This window comes from Dendrobates tinctorius, unplaced genomic scaffold (assembly GCF_039654945.1).
Source record: "Dendrobates tinctorius isolate UK_male_01 unplaced genomic scaffold, ASM3965494v1 ptg000398l, whole genome shotgun sequence".
NCBI lineage: Eukaryota > Metazoa > Chordata > Amphibia > Anura > Dendrobatidae > Dendrobates > Dendrobates tinctorius.
Window position 1 is genome coordinate 771,155 of NW_027362064.1, and position 16,103 is coordinate 787,257.

Below are 16,103 nucleotides of genomic sequence, written 5' to 3' on the forward strand. Positions count from 1 at the left end.
GGGTAGGAGAGGAGAGGGGAGGGGAGAGGAGAGGGGGTTGGAGAGAGAGAGAGACATGTGGGGTTAACACTCAGTGTCCGGGCAAGAGAATCTCTCTCTCTTGCCGGGCACTTGTGGGGTTAACCCCACAGAGAGATCTCTCTCTCTCACCCAGACACTGTGAGTGTTAACCCCACAAGTGCCCGGCGAGAGAGATCTCTCACAAGTGTCTGGGTGACAGAGAGAGATCTCTCTCTCTCTCACCGGGCACTTGTGGGGTTAACATTCACAGAGTCCGGGCATGCGCTGTGGAAAAAGCCGGTCCGGCGCTGAGAAAAAACGTTGCAGAGAACGTTTTTTCCAGATGCCGGACCGGCTGTTTTTGCCGGATCTGGCAAAAACCGGATACGCCGCATAGGCATCAGGCGCGATGCGGCGATAATGAAACTCTATGGGGAAAAAACCGGATCCGGTGGCAACAGGTGCCGGATCCGGTTTTTACACTTTTCGCCGCATCGCGCCTGATGCACAAAAACTGATGTGTGAAAGTAGCCTAAGAAAGACAAAACCTCACTGTAACTTAAATATTCAGGTGTCAGATTTATTAACCTTTTCGATTTACCAACAGCGCTGTAGTTATTCAATAATAAAATTAATCATCAAAAATACAAGTTGCCTAATCTGTATACAGTGTATACTTGACATCGATTGTGGCCTGATCTTTAGTTACATGCTCCACTCGACAGATCAAGGCAGCTTTTTTTTTTTTTTTTTAATTTTTATCCTATTCAGGAAACGTCTATGTAGGTGGCAAACCGGAATAAGACAATCTGATATACAGTGGCTTGCAAAAGTATTCACCTCCTTGGCTTCTTACCCATGTTGTTACATTTTACCCTGTGTTTAAATATTTTTGTAATCTGATTTGTGTGTGATGCTTCAGCACTAAATAGTCTAAGTTAGTGAAGTGATAAAAATATAGGCATAAACTAAAGTTATGGGATGAAATAACTAAAAATTGGCATGTGCATATTAATTCACCCCTTTAGCTATGAAGCCTCTAAAATGTCTGCTGCATGCAATTGCCTTCATAAGTCACATGTTTAGTGAAAGGAAGTCCACCTTAGAGTTCCCAAGCAGAGACTAAAATATCTGTCCATACAACCACAATAAGCTGTACACTCCATAGAGGTGGCCTTTATTGGAAGAGTGAGCAGAAAAAGCTGTTTCATTTTGAGTTTGCGAAAAGACGTGTGGGAGACGCCCCAAATGTATGGAGGAAGGTGCTGTGGTCAGATAAGACCAAAATGTAACTTTTTGGCCACCAAGGTAGACGCTATGTCTGGTGCTAAGCCAACACCGCTCACCACCTCAAGAACACCATTCCCTCAGTGAAACATGGTAGTGGCAGCTTTGTGCTGTGGAGGTGTTTTCCGGCAACATGGACAGAGAAAATGGTCCGAGTCGAGGGAAAAATGGATGGTGCAAAATACAGGGATATTATTTAGCAAAACTTGTTTCAGTCTTTAAGTGATTTAAGACTAGGACAGAGATTCATCTTCCAACAAGTCAATGACCAAAGGCATACTTCTAAAGCAACACTCAGGTGGTTTAAGGGGAAATGTGTAAATGTTTTGGAGTGGCCTAGTCAAAGCCCAGACCTTAATCCAATTGAGAATCTGTGGTAAGACTTGAAGATTGCTGTTCACCAGAGGAAAACATCTAACTTGAAGGAGCTGGAGCAATTTTGCCTTTAGGAATGGTCAAAAATCCCAGTAGCAACATGTGGAAAGAGACTTATCCAAAGTGAATTGCAGGTGTAATTGCAACAAAAGGAGGCTCTAGAAAGTACTAACTTTAGGGGGGTGAATAGTTATGCACGCTGAAGTTTTAAGTAATTTGTCTTATTTGTTGTTTGCTTCACAATAAAAAGAAAAAGATATTGTTCACAGTTGGAGGTAGGGGGGAATTCTTTTGCAGGCCATTATATAGACAGAGAAGGAGATTGTCTATGCTATTGATTTGAGAAGTGCTCATCACATGCCGACACAGGGAATGCTCTCCTGTTTTGAACACAAACTGCTGTGACTCAGAACCAGCCCTTGTAGCTGAAGTACATTAGTAAGTTGCAAGTGTTTAGCTAGACAACTCATTTGACCCCTTGCATATTTCTATTAAAGCCAATTAATATGCCCTCCTATCCCTTTACCATTACTGAACCACAAAACACAGAAGATTTCTAAATGAGTTCATTTTTCACCTTCTGATCCGTGATATATGTTCTGTAGTGAATAGAATAAGAAAGAGATTTCCACATCATTGCATTCTTGTTTTCTTATATTGTACTTAGTGTGCCAACTTTTTGGGGTTGTAGAACACAAAAGACAAGGTTCTGTAAGGGCAGGTTCACATTGCGTTATGGCAGTCCGTTTAACAGATTACGTTACAAAGCGGCATTAACGCGATGTAACTCATCCGTTAACGCTGCCTTAGACTGCCATAGCCTAGCGCATCGCTAGCGCATGTCAAAATCAGCATGCGCTAGCAAAGTGCCGTTATGCTGTGACGGATCTCGGATGCGGTCTACAGTGTTCGAGGGTCCGTCACGGCTAGCGCAGAAGGAGCAGCTGCGTTAGCATGATCGCACAAATGCGATCAAAAGAAGAGTAGCGTTAGCGCAGTCCATCTAACGCATGCGTTAGACGGACTGCCATAACGCTTTGTGAACCTACCCTTACTACAAGCCGTGTGTAACTTTCCTGTTCAGTGCTATCTTACAATGTCTTTGTAAGAGCCCAGAGTCTTTCTCACTACTCCACAAATAGATGTAATTGAATAGTGTACACTTAACATGTAATCTGATTTTGGATTATCTTGTTCTTTGCTTGTGTTTCAGTTTACCATGGAGAAAGCCAATGCTGAAGAATTCTATGAAGTTTACAAAGGGGTTGTAGCGGAGTACACAGTAAGTGCAATTCTTAGGGCCACAAACTGACCCTTCTTCTACTGTCTGTAGGGTAGAAAGAAGATTGAGAACATAGACGATTAAAGAATCTTTTTCCGCCTGCCCCTTTGCTTCTGTCTGTAGGGGGTAGCAAGATAAGCATGGAGATAAAGAAGGTTATAAAGCCCCCTTCACATATAGCGAGATCGCTAGCGATGTCGCTAAAGCGTCGCCGATTTTGTGAAGCAACAGCGATGTCACTAGCGATCTCGCTACATGTGACACTTACCTCCGACCCGGCCCCCCGCTGGCTATCGCTGATCGCGTGAGATCGTCCTGGTCCATTTCTCGTCGTCGGCTTCCTGCTGGCGCCGACGAGCGACTCCATGGACGCGGGCGAAAGACGTCACCCTCTCCATCGATGCAACAGCGATCCTGACCGGGTCGTATCGTTATTGGGATCGCTGGTGCATCGCTAAATGTATTGGGACCCTAAGGGTTGCTTCCAACTGCCCCCTACAGATTGTAGTAGACAGGGCAGATAATGGGATCATGGCATGATTACAAGGTCACAATATATGCTTACATGAGTTTGTTGCTTGCCCGTAAACACGGAGACACATAGGTCTATATACACAAAATTGTAAGCTTTAAAAACCAATCGTTGGCCTGTACCGTGGAACTTTACACCAGAAGGCCACCATTTCAGACATTACATGCGGTCCACCACTAGGCCGCAGCTATGGTCTATGTTTTCCATGACTACATGGCACCCTAGAAGCATTAACATGAGCCACTTGACAATAATGTTTAATTCTGAAAACTGACACGAGACATTATGGGCATAGATCTTCATAATCATATGGCTTCTCTTCACTTTGGAGCAGGAATTTTAGACAAACCTGCCATCATAGAATGAATTTAGTATTATACATGAATTTTTCTTGTTAAAAATATTTTTTTAAGCATTTATGATTGTTTTTCTTTTATTTTCCATGCTTCTGTCTTGGTTAAAAACTGTGTTTTTGTGTGTATCTATTCATATAGACACATATTTATATAACAGTTTTATTACATTATGCACTTCAGTCATTTAAGGAGGTCAAATAATAATATAAATAATTAATATGTAAAAAATTATATATGTGTGTGTGTATATATATATATATATATATATATATATTATACAGTATGTGTATATATATATATATATATATAATTATAATAGGACAAATAAAACATTTTAAAATACATTTTAAATATTTATAAAATATCAACGTGTCACATTAGGATCAGCATTCCCAAATTAATCAAACTGTCTCTCCAATAACAACTCTCTCGATGGCAGACCGGAAGTATCCAACCATGGACCCCATATGCTCTCAAATTTGTTCAGTGTATTACGTCTTTTGTATATACTCCTTCTTCCAGCCTTATGATATTCTTTATTCTATTTTTAAGTTCTCCAATTAATGGAGGTGAGGGATTAATCCATTTGGATGCAATATGTTTCCTAGCCTGATATCGTATATGGGAAATCCCTATCGGAACAGTGTCGAATTCCATGTCATCCTCTATTAACCCTAATATACATTTTCTTGGATCAATAAACCTGATAGAAACTTGCGCTAATTAAATGTGTCTTGGTTAAATAAAGATATCTTATGAAGAAATCTATTACCTTTACTGAAGCTAAAAACTGGCGAGGCAGGGAAAAGGTCTTCAGAATGCAGGGTGGATTTCCAGGTCCTTTCCCAATAATACTCCCCGACACAGGTATATAAAAACTTACTGGAGCTAAAGGGTGCTACCTCCTAGCATGCCGCCGTCCCGGCCAGTGACTGGCGCGCAGCTGGAGGTGTATATCGGCAGGCTGTAAGAGTACCAGCCGCCGCTTGCAAAAGCAGGCCTGCAAGGTCCAAAAAAGCTGAAGGACCTTGCGTGACGTCACAGTCACGTGATAGATCACGTGACAGGCAAGAAAGCCCTATGGGGCGCTGATGGGGCCAGAAAGCAATGGCGGCATGCTAGGAGGTAGCACCCTTTAGCTCCAGTAAGTTTTTATATACCTGTGTCGGGGAGTATTATTGGGAAAGGACCTGGAAATCCACCCTGCATTCTGAAGACCTTTTTCCCTGCCTCGCCAGTTTTTAGCTTCAGTAAAGGTAATAGATTTCTTCATAAGATATCTTTATTTAACCAAGACACATTTAATTAGCGCAAGTTTCTATCAGGTTTATTTATTATTATTATTTTATGGAGACAACTTGAGTGGTGTGTTGTCTTATTACTTGCTGCTTTGTGTTCTGTGGGTGTACGCTTGAGCGCCATTGGTATACACATATATTTATTGTATTTTCTTGGATCAGCCTGAATCTCAATATTATATACTCTCTTAATGATACCAGACAGCCCTTTTAAGAAGAAATCTGGAGGTTCAACTCTTGCAAAATAATCTCTGCAGAACAGAAAGTTTTTTTTTGGTGACATGTAAGGTGAAAAAAACCCCACTATCATAAGAAATTCTTAAAACACTAAATATAAAGGGACTCTGTCAGCAGGATTTCACACCTACCGTAATTTATTTACTGTATATGTGCATGTAGCTGTTTCAAAGACAAGTCCAGCAATACCTTTACATGAGTGTATAAAGTTACTTGGTACTCTAGTAGAACGATATATGTGCACATTTTATTGTGAGGCAATCCAAAAGGTACTGTAGTAATATTTTGGTCCAAAAATATGGACGTTCATCAGACTGAAGAGTACAGAGAAATTCTTTCTCTAGTGCTAGCCTTATTCACTATACTGTACAACAATCCATGTTTTGGGAAAAAATACTTTACTATTGTACCTTTTGGATTTCCTCACAATAAAATTTTGCAGATATATCCTTCTGCTGGAGTGCAGGATATTAAATATTTGGCTTAATCGAGTGGCATCTTTCCCTAGCATGCCCTCCTTAAAGTATTGCCGCATACCCGCAACACATATAATACCTTTACATAGACAGTCTGTTCCTCTGTTACTGAGAAATCAGCATTTGAATTGATATGACATGATAGATCTGATGCTTCTGTCACTCCAGCTCTATTTACCACCCAGTGTCACCTCTTCCTGCTTGACTGATAGTCCCTATACTGCAAGACTTAAGGCAAAGAAATCATCAGTAAAACAGAAGGAGGCGACACTGGGTGTGGAATAGAGCTGGAGTGACAGAGGCTTTAGTTCTATCATGTCATATCAATTCAAACACTGATTTCTCAGTAATGCAGGTACGGACTGTCGATGTAAAGTCGTTGCAGGACTTGTGAATAAGGCTATGTGCCCATGTTAGCGTTTAAAACCTGATACAAAACCGGACTCCTTCCCAAAAAACGCGCTTTTTTGATGCGTTTTTTTCCGCGCGTCTTCTGGACTCATAGGAAACAGCTAAAAACGCGGACAAATGCGGAAAATAATGAGCATGCTGCGTTTTTAGCTGCTAAGCATTTCCTATGCTGAAAAAAATGCATCAATTGGCACAAAAAGGCCAAAATGCATTAAAATGAATGAGATGCTTCTTTTAAGCGTTTCTGAAGTGTCTGATCCGGCACAAACGCTTCAGCACGGTGGCTCAGTGGTTAGCCACCAAGGACAACATCTGCAAGGAGTTTGTATGTTCTCCCTATGTTTGCGTGGGTTTCCTCCGGGCACTCCGGTTTCCTCCCACATTCTAAAGACATACTGATAGGGAATTTAGATTGTGAGCCCCATCGGGGACCGTGATGATAATGTGTGCAAACTGTAAAGCACTGCGGAATATGTTAGCGCTATATAAAAATAAAGATTATTATTATTATTATTATTATTATTAAAAACGCTTAAAAAAACGCAACGTGGGCACACAGCCTAAAGGAGCTACATGCACATATAATATAAATAGTTGTGGGTGTGAAATCCTGCTGACAGATTCTTATTTTTTAAACGGTACAAAAGCTGTACTCCTCTTAAAAAATGCTATATTACAGTGATCTATTGTGTCATGAGGGACAATCATCGTGCTTACATTAGAGTGTTTTCATGATGTGCTTCTTAAAAAACGCCAACATTTTAGTGTTGACGGAACAGATTTGATTGACGTTGATTCTGCAGGATGTTTTCTGTTCTTCTTGTCTCGGAAATCAATCTATTCTCTTTCATTACAATGTAAATATGAGAAAATGAATGAGGAAAGGACGAACAAGATAAAAGCATGTTGTCATAAAGAGGCACTGAATATAGGAAACATCCATGCCCACATTCCCGTACAATGGGCCCTCCCAGTTCTATGCAGTCTGTTCTGTACAGTAATGTGTTAGGAAAGCTATCAGATCTATAAAAAAAAGCTCTACCTTAAATTATCAGATTTTAGTTGTGGATTGAATGTGACCGCTTGTTTTATTCTTATGTCCATTATATATTCAGATGTATGTGTTACTAAGTAACTGGAAATAACTTGCTTTTCCCAGGAAATGGTGGTTGAACTGTGCTCTGGCCCTTGTTTAGCAATGGAAATACAAGCAGCTGATGCCCCAAAGTCATTTAGAGAGTTTTGCGGACCTGCAGATCCCGTAAGTAAATCACATGTTGGAGGATTACATGATGCAGTTAATAGGTGTATGAGACCATGTTCCCACCATGAGTTGTTTTTTTTTCTACGTTGCGCATTTTAGAAAAACTGCAAGTAACCTATTTTACTTAATTGGTGCAGAAATAGTGCAGCACATCTGCAACAGCAAAAACTCACGAAAAGCTCATTTTGGGAACGTAGCATAAAGGTTTTCTATGTAGGTCATAAATCTTTCCCGGCACTTTATCATAGTTATAAGAACCTAACATATGGTTTTGTTACACAGCAAAACCGCTTTCAGACAACTTCTAAGATTTAAATAAACATGAACCCAGAAGTATGGGATGTGTAGGCACAACGCCAATCCAGGGTGTAGGGATCTCGAACATTAAAAAAAAGACACTCACTCCATGCAAGTATTAAAAAAAACTGGAGGAAAGGGAGTTTATGAATGCACATAAAAAGATTTTATTGGTTGTAAAAACAGCTATAGTCACACAAGTATAATATTAGGAGGGTAACAAAGATAGACAAGTGAAATGCCAGCAATAGGTGACTCCATCATGTCCCAGAATAGCCCATGTGTAAGGTAAGGTACAGATCTGCACTACATCAGTCACAGAATTCAAGAGTATGGTCCAAGTGGACCTCAAATTGTACAAATAAGGGGGAATGCATCACTTACCAAAATGGTGAGGGAGGACCCAGGTTGGTACAAAGGCAAGACCTAGAACCCCCAACGGGCATTTCGCTTGCGATGTATACTGCAAGACAGTGGCCACAAGGAAAGCTTCCAAGGGTTGGTCCCTTTGACCCAAATGGATTATTTTTGGCTGGTACATAATGGCTTTTGACCAGTCTTTTAGATTTTTGAATCTCCTGGAGAATATTAGGGGAAAGACACCCAAGGAAGGTCCCAGGGAGGGCTCCGTATATCAGATTTCCCAGTGTATGGACATAATGTCCTGCATCCTTGTTCCCTCATAGTTGTACGTGGAAATGAAGCAAATTTTCCCATTGTTCAATGCAGGGGATTTCTTTTGATACAAGAGACTATCATGTGAAGTATGGCATGCCCTATCATAGCCGTGCTTGACACATCTACGTCTCTAATTACGTTGAGCAAATCTGTTATTTATTTCTGAGACTTGGTGCTCAAAACCTACATGGGTTGAGCAGATGCACCTCATTTTTAGGAACTTTCTGACCGGGATGGCCCTGCTAAAATTTGCATTGAAAATTTGTCTTTTTAAAGGGGAAGTCGAAAAGATATTGAAATTAGAATAGGATTGATCTGTTTTATTCGCAAGTAAAAGTAGTGTGATATCTCAGCTGGTGAGGTGAATTCTATGAGCCACAGGAAGAGCTCAGCATGGACCAGGGGTGTTGGTGCAACAAGGTACAATTAAGTTGGAAAAAAGGAAACATTTTTCCAGCTCACCTTCCAAGAAATAAATATCCAAAATAGTGCATGCCTCGTGATGGTCTGGAAGACAGTGGACAACAATGAATCCCAGCTGGTTAGTGGATGCCATAATATACACTGAGAAGCAAAAAGGTATCAAGGTTTTGAACTTTTGACTTTCAGGCTCCTTATCTCACTTTCCACTATTGATTCCAGCGTGAAACTACCAGCATTTTCAAGACAATCATTTTTTTTTGTAAATTCTTTATTTTCAAAATTTAAACATCACCATTAAACACAACACCAGTTCTCAGATACTTCCGGCGAAATATTAATTAGGGGTTGGTTTAGGGCGAGGAGGGAGGAAAAAATAAGGGAAAGCAGGCGGGGGAGAGAAGGGAAAAGGAAGGGAAGAGGAGAAAGGGTACATAATCATAAACAGTATCAACAACATTAACAAAATGTGGCTGGCGGCATGAGCACAAGCATTTAATAGGTGCACTTCTGAAAATAACATAACACATGAGGGCTTTCTAATTAGAACAGTGAAGTCAGGAACACTAGTACAGAAGCTATCGGGTCAAGGTAAACTTTAGGGACACTAGATTTTCTCTTAAGGAGGAAAGTCTTCTAAATATCTAGTCCACGGGGCCCAAGTCAACACATAAGATCTATGATTAAAAGTCTCCCAGCTAGACAGCTCCTCCAAACGAGCGATTTGATTTATTTTAACGTGCCATTCTCCCAACGTGGGGGGGGGGCTACATCTTTCCAATGAGCAACTATTAGCTGTCTCGCTGCGCTCAACATCAATGGAAGAAGGCCATGTTTTTTTGGTAAAAAATCCTTCGACGGACATGTGAGAAGAGCTTCCGTAGCTTTAAGATTAACCTTTATTAATTGTAACTTTTTAAGAACTAATTCACCTCCATCCCAAAAACTTCTCAATCTAGGACAGTCCCAGAATATATGTAAGTGATGTCCTCTAGAATTAAGGCATCGCCAGCAAGCATCATTATCCGCTAGACCCATCTGAAATAACTTTGCTGGAGTTAAATGCCACCTAGTTAATATTTTATAAGAGTTCTCCTGCAGGAGTACACACCTGGAAAAGCCCCGAGCATTTGACAGCATTTTAGATATTTGGTCTTCTGTAAACATGGTATTGAGTTCCATTTCCCAAGAGTATATAAACGAGGGTTTGAAATGCAAATTCGGAGAGATAAGGTGTGAATAAATGCGAGATAAAATTTTTAGTCGTGGAGGTGGAAGTTTACACATAATATCCAACCAGGACCAATTGGATTTGGACGGAAATCTCTGTCTAAACTGTAAAAGTGTACGGCTAATGTGTTGTTTTTGAAGAAAATTTTTTGGTTGAGTCAATGCATCTGTTGGCTAAACCCCTCCCTGCAGGATTCTGTTGCCATAAAAGCCATTCAACGTTTCTCTAGGAAGGTTAGACCATAAATTATATGGGTCCTGAAAATCTAACTCCAACAGATAAGGTATTGAGCCGATCGGTGTCAACGTCGAGGGAAAAGTGTCCACCGGGAGCTCTTCCATCACCAATCTTTTAATACGTAATGTAGTTGAAGTTACCTCGTCTAACCTAAGAGTGATTGGCGGTTTAGCTTTAGTCCAGAGATACGGTAAACCCCTCAGGCCCAATAAAGCCCAGTCAACACTATCCCCCTCCCCACTCTCAGCACAGGACACCACCTTTAACCATCTACTGAGATGAATAGCCCTATAGTATAAAAGTGGGTCCGGGACCCCTAATCCTCCAGAGGAGATAGGGTAAGAAAGAAACTTATATGGCAACCTAGCTGTTTTTGATTTCCAAATAAATTTTCCAATTTGGGATTTTAACACTCCGAAAAAGGTCAGGGGTATCTGAATCGGAACCATGTTCATGGTATACAATATAATAGGCATTATATATGCCTTGAACACATTAATGCAACCCATCCAAGATAAAGTAGGTAGGTTGTATTTTTGCATCAGATTTTTGACCTTTTGGATTAAAGGAATGAAATTACTTTGAAATAAGTTGGCGGGATCTCTAGTTATTGTTATTCCCAAATATCTAATAGAGTTGGTAGCCCAAGAGAATGGAGTCTGCGTGCGAATGGTGGAGATCTGAGAGTGGGGGAGAACAACGCTTAACACTTCAGATTTTGTTAAATTAATTTTGAAATTAGAGAGGAGGCCAAATTGATGAAAAGCTTGAAGGATGATTGGAAATGCCTGGGACGGGTTGGAAATAAGGAAAAGCAGATCATCTGCGAAAGCTAAAGTTTTAAATGACCTCATACCCACCGACAACCCCTCTATGCGTTGATCCTGTCTGATACTTTGTATCAAAGTTTCTATAACTAAAATGAACAAGGATGGCGATAAGAGGCATCCCTGCCTAGTCCCGTTATTAATCCCAAAACTGTTTGACAGGGTGCCGTTAATCCTGACCCTGGCCGTCGGTTGAGAATAAAGTGAGAGAACTGCTGTTATATATTGAGGGGGAAAGCCAAATTTGATCATTACTTGTTCCATGAACCTCCAGCTCACTCTGTCAAAAGCCTTCTCGGCGTCCGTCGACAGGAGCACTAGAGGAACATCACGGGTCTTAGCAAACATTATGGACTGAATGGCTTTTGTAGAGTTATCTTTCCCTTCCCTGCCTCTCACAAAGCCCGCTTGATCAGCATGAATTAGTTTGGGTAAAAAATTGCTTATTCTGCCCGCTAATATTTTAGCCCACAATTTAATGTCTGCATTAAGCAGTGATATTGGTCTGTAGCTAGCGCACAAATTGGGGTCTTTACCTTCTTTCGGGAGGACTGTAATGTAAGCCTCTAAGGATTGTTTAGGGGGGAGTTGGCCCTCTAAATAGGAATTAAACAAGTCCACCAGTTGAGGTAATAACGGTTTTATAAACTTTTTCTAATAAATAATGGGGAGACCATCTGGGCCCGGTGCCTTTCCATTCGGAATGGTAGAAAGAGTATCTAGAATTTCTTGGGGAGTAACTGGGGCGGTCAGCAGGGATTGGCCCTCAAGAGTTATTTTAGGAAGATTTAGTGGGGTCAGGAATTCTTTGATTTTTACTAATCCTTAAGGATATAAAGTTATTCTCGGGCTTACTGTGCGCTGCTTGACCAGAATGAAATCACTACAATATGAGAAATTTGACCATTTATTTCCCTACGCGTTTCAAAGTGTGAACCACTTCTTCTTCTTCAGGGGTTGATGTCAACCCCTGAAGAAGAAGTGGTTCACACTTTGAAACGCGTAGGGAAATAAATGGTCAAATTTCTCATATTGTAGTGATTTCATTCCGGTCAAGCAGCGCACAGTAAGCCCGAGAATAACTTTATATCCTTAAGGATTTGCAATGGAGGTCACGCAGTGGACCTTCGGGCGTGCAGCAAGCTGACGGCGAGTTTATATGCTTATACCTCTCCTGGAAAGGGTGAGTAGACTTTTTTCACATCTATTCCATTTATCACCAGATAAGACCCTATTGCGCTCTTTTGTTTCCTAGTTTTATTATATTGATTTTTACTAAAGCTATGGCTGGCTCTTGCATGCTATCTGGTATATTTAAATTGTATAAACTCTCATAAAAGGTTCTAAACTCCCTGGCAATATCTGCGGTCTCAAAAATTAAAGAGCCATCTAAAGCCCTGAGTTGTCTAATAAACGTCTTGTCTTGTTGTTTCTTAAGTAGGGATGTCATAAGCTTACTACTTTTATTGCCATGAAGATAGAACCTCTGTTTACTTCCCATATAAGTTTTGGCCGATTGGATATTCAGAAGGTTTTTTAGTGAATTTCTCAGATCTGTCAGTTCAGATAATATCGTGTTTACTTGGGATCTCTTATGCAGTCTCTCAAAGGAATTGATTTGATGTAGGATAGACACAACCTGTTTCGTTCTTTCTTTTTTGAGATAGGAGCCTAAGGCTATAAGTTCCCCTCTTTTTACTGCTTTATGCGACTCCCATACCATGGACAAGGGCGGGCCTGAGTGTAAATTAGTTTGGAAAAAGAAATCAAGAGTGCTTGTCAGTTTTGCAATATGGGAATCAGAGTCCAGCAATGTCTCATTTAGTGACCATGACCCAGCTGGCCGTGGTAGGGTTGTTATGTCTATGTCGAGAAAAATGGGAGCGTGGTCTGAGAGAGAAATGATATCTATATTCGCACTTTTAACTAGTGGGAGATCAGCTGTACGTGTCAATAAGTAATCAATTCTATGATAGCTATTATTCGGATGGGAATAAAATGTATAATCTCTCCCCGAAGGAAAAAGTGTTCTCCAGGGATCTATCAAATGCAATTTTTGTAACGAAAGATGTAATTTTCGCAGCGCCCTTTGAGAAAGAGCCGACCTGCCCGTCGAAGTGTCTAAAGCTGGATTCAAAGATACATTAAAATCCCCTCCCACCAACAGCAAACCTTCTGTAAAGAGTTCTAGAGTATTCATTGTTTTGCACAGCCAACCTATCTGATTCCTATTTGGAGCATACAAATTACACAGGGTAATCTTAGTGTTAAGGGGGTTTTACACTAAGCGATATCGCTAGCAATATCGCTAAAACGTCACCGGTTTTGTGACGTTATAGCGATATTGCTAGCGATATCGCTATGTGTGATACTTACCAACGACCGGCTCCCCCGCTGTCCATCGCTGATCGCGCGAGAATGTCCGGCTCCATTTCTCGTCGGGCGCTTCCTGCTGAGACTTCCTGCTGTGACGACGAGCGACGCTGGACGCGAGCGGGAGGACGTCAGGATCGCTGTGTTTGAAAGGTGAGTATCGTGCGCTGCGTCGCTGCTGAATCGCTGTGAGGTCTTTCTGTATGAAAGCTCACTAGCGATCATTTAGCGATGCACCAGCGATCCTGACCGCGTTGGATCGCTTGTCGGATCGCTGATGCATCGCTAAATGTAAAAGGGCCTTTAGCCAAAAGACCCTTAATTATAACGTATCTGCCTTCTGAATCTGATAGACAATCACTCAAAACAAAAGGAACATTTTTTTTTATAGCAATGCTCACTCCACTAGACGCCGAACCGCCCGCACTGTGATACCAGGTCGGGTAACGAGATCTAGACATGTCTGGGACTCTCCCTTTCTTAAAATGTGTCTCCTGCAGGAAAACTATACTAGATTTCTTTGAATACAGAAGATTCATTACCTGGCTTCTCTTACACGGGGAACGTAAGCCCTTTACATTATACGAGGCCACTGTCATAGTGGCGAGGTTCACCTTATCACCCATAGCTCAATAAGAGAAGCAAAAAGAAAAAAGATGTATATGTGTCCTCTGCCATCAAACCACAAAAATTAAAAAAATACAAAGAAATGAAAAAAAAAAGAAAAAACCTAAAAATTTCTAAGATAAAACAGCAGATATATAACAAGAACCAACTACCTGTCTGTAGCAGAGGCAGGGGGACAAACATGCCTCCCATAACAGAACAGGAGATAACATTTCCGACACACGAGTGGCACATGGTAACTTATACAGCATTTAAATGACATCAGTAACACATAAGCAAGTATCAATCCTAGCAAGCTAAAGTGATTTGGAACATATCAGAGTGAAGTGAAGTTTCTAACTCCAGGGGTAATAAAATGCAACCGGAGGAAACACAAGAAAGCTCAGGGGGGTATCTCTTTCCCCGTTCCAGATTTCCCTCTTTTAGGAGTCGAGCGTTTCTTTCCTAAGGCCCAGTCACCCTGTCCTCCAGCATAAGCATAGACAGGGGGAGGCGTGCGATGATCCATGTCCAAAGATAGCCAGGAAGGAATATCAATAGGGGCAATATCGAAGGTGTCCCATATTTTCCCTAAATCTTCAGGGATCCGAACCATTATTTGCTTGCCGTCACGATGTATAGATAGACCAAACGGAAATAGCCATTTATATAAAATTTTACGTGAACGTAGCACCTCCAGGAGGGGCCTTAAGACTCTTCGTTTTGCAAGGGTCGACGGCGCAACATCCTGATAAAGATGAATAACAGATCCCTCATAAGAAAGATTTTTAACATCTCTTGAGGCAGACAAAATAGTATTGGTATCCAAATAGCTCAACAAACCGCAGATCACATCTCGCGGAGGTTCAGAAGGCTTCGGCTTGGGTCTAAGCGATCTATGTACCCTTTCTATTACAATTTGGTCACATTTTTCTTGTGGGATTAAAAGGGCAAAGATCTCTTTCGTGGATTTTTCTAATATTTCTGTAGAAACACTTTCCGGCAAACCTTTTATCCGTATATTCTTCCTGCGGCTCCGATTTTCCTGGTCTTCCAAAGCCAGAAAAGAGTTGTTAAGCTGTGTTCTGTGGTAGTCCAGATGCTCTCTCATGGCATTGGAGTGGCTAATGATAGAGGATTGAGATGATTCCAAAGACTCCACTCTATTACCAATATGTAGCAAGTCTGCTCTCATGCCAGATATCTCATTAACTAATGGTTTTATAGCTTGAGCTAATAATTTTTTAAAAACTGATCTAGAAAGTTTCCCAAAGTCCGATTGAGTAGCATCGCTGCCTGAACCATCATCGCTGGAATCCGAGTCTTCGACGCGTTCCTCCTCAGCAACCTCCGTAGGAATCTTTTTAGGAGTGGGCCTAGTCGATGCAGATTTATTTCTCAGGAATTTATCCATTTCACCTTGCTTGCCTCTATATGCTTCAGTAGCCAACGGTTTTGCACGCTCTTTATTGGATTTGACCATTCTGCTTAATTAAAGCGTGTTCTTAATTCACCACTCGTGCATCAGGAAAAGTCTAGTAATGCATTTTCCTATGTGTAGATAATCCCATGCAGCTTGGAAGATGAGGAGCCAACATATGTAGGTATCTGAGAGGATCTGTGGGGGTCCGCGGGGACAGAGCAATACCAACTCCCTTCTGTGGAGTACTAGGAATAATACAATGTCTCCCTCATTCGTGGCTCAAAAATCTGCAAACAGCAGCGCTCAAAGGAGAGGGAGAACAATATCCCCTGACCCAAAAGCGCCCCAGCTCCCAGGTAGACTCCTCACCCAGTGAGCCAAAGGGCTGTCAGCAATCTGGCCCCACAGACACAGAGTTAATGGTCACCTCTATTTGCAGCAATATCCACCGCAGGTTCCACAGACAGCTCACCGGGAGCACACAGCGCCGCGG

At 41.3% G+C, this 16,103-nt stretch overlaps 1 protein-coding gene across 2 annotated transcripts in view; it reads left to right on the forward strand.

Annotated features, from left to right (window-relative positions):
* Positions 1-16,103, forward strand: part of NME7 (NME/NM23 family member 7) — a 238,141-nt gene that overhangs the window by 149,007 nt on the left and 73,031 nt on the right. For both annotated transcript variants that reach the window (XM_073563790.1, XM_073563789.1), the window contains exons 9-10: positions 2,876-2,944; positions 7,414-7,515. In XM_073563790.1, the coding sequence (XP_073419891.1) occupies positions 2,876-2,944; positions 7,414-7,515 (171 nt within the window). The remainder of the gene's footprint in view (positions 1-2,875; positions 2,945-7,413; positions 7,516-16,103) is intronic.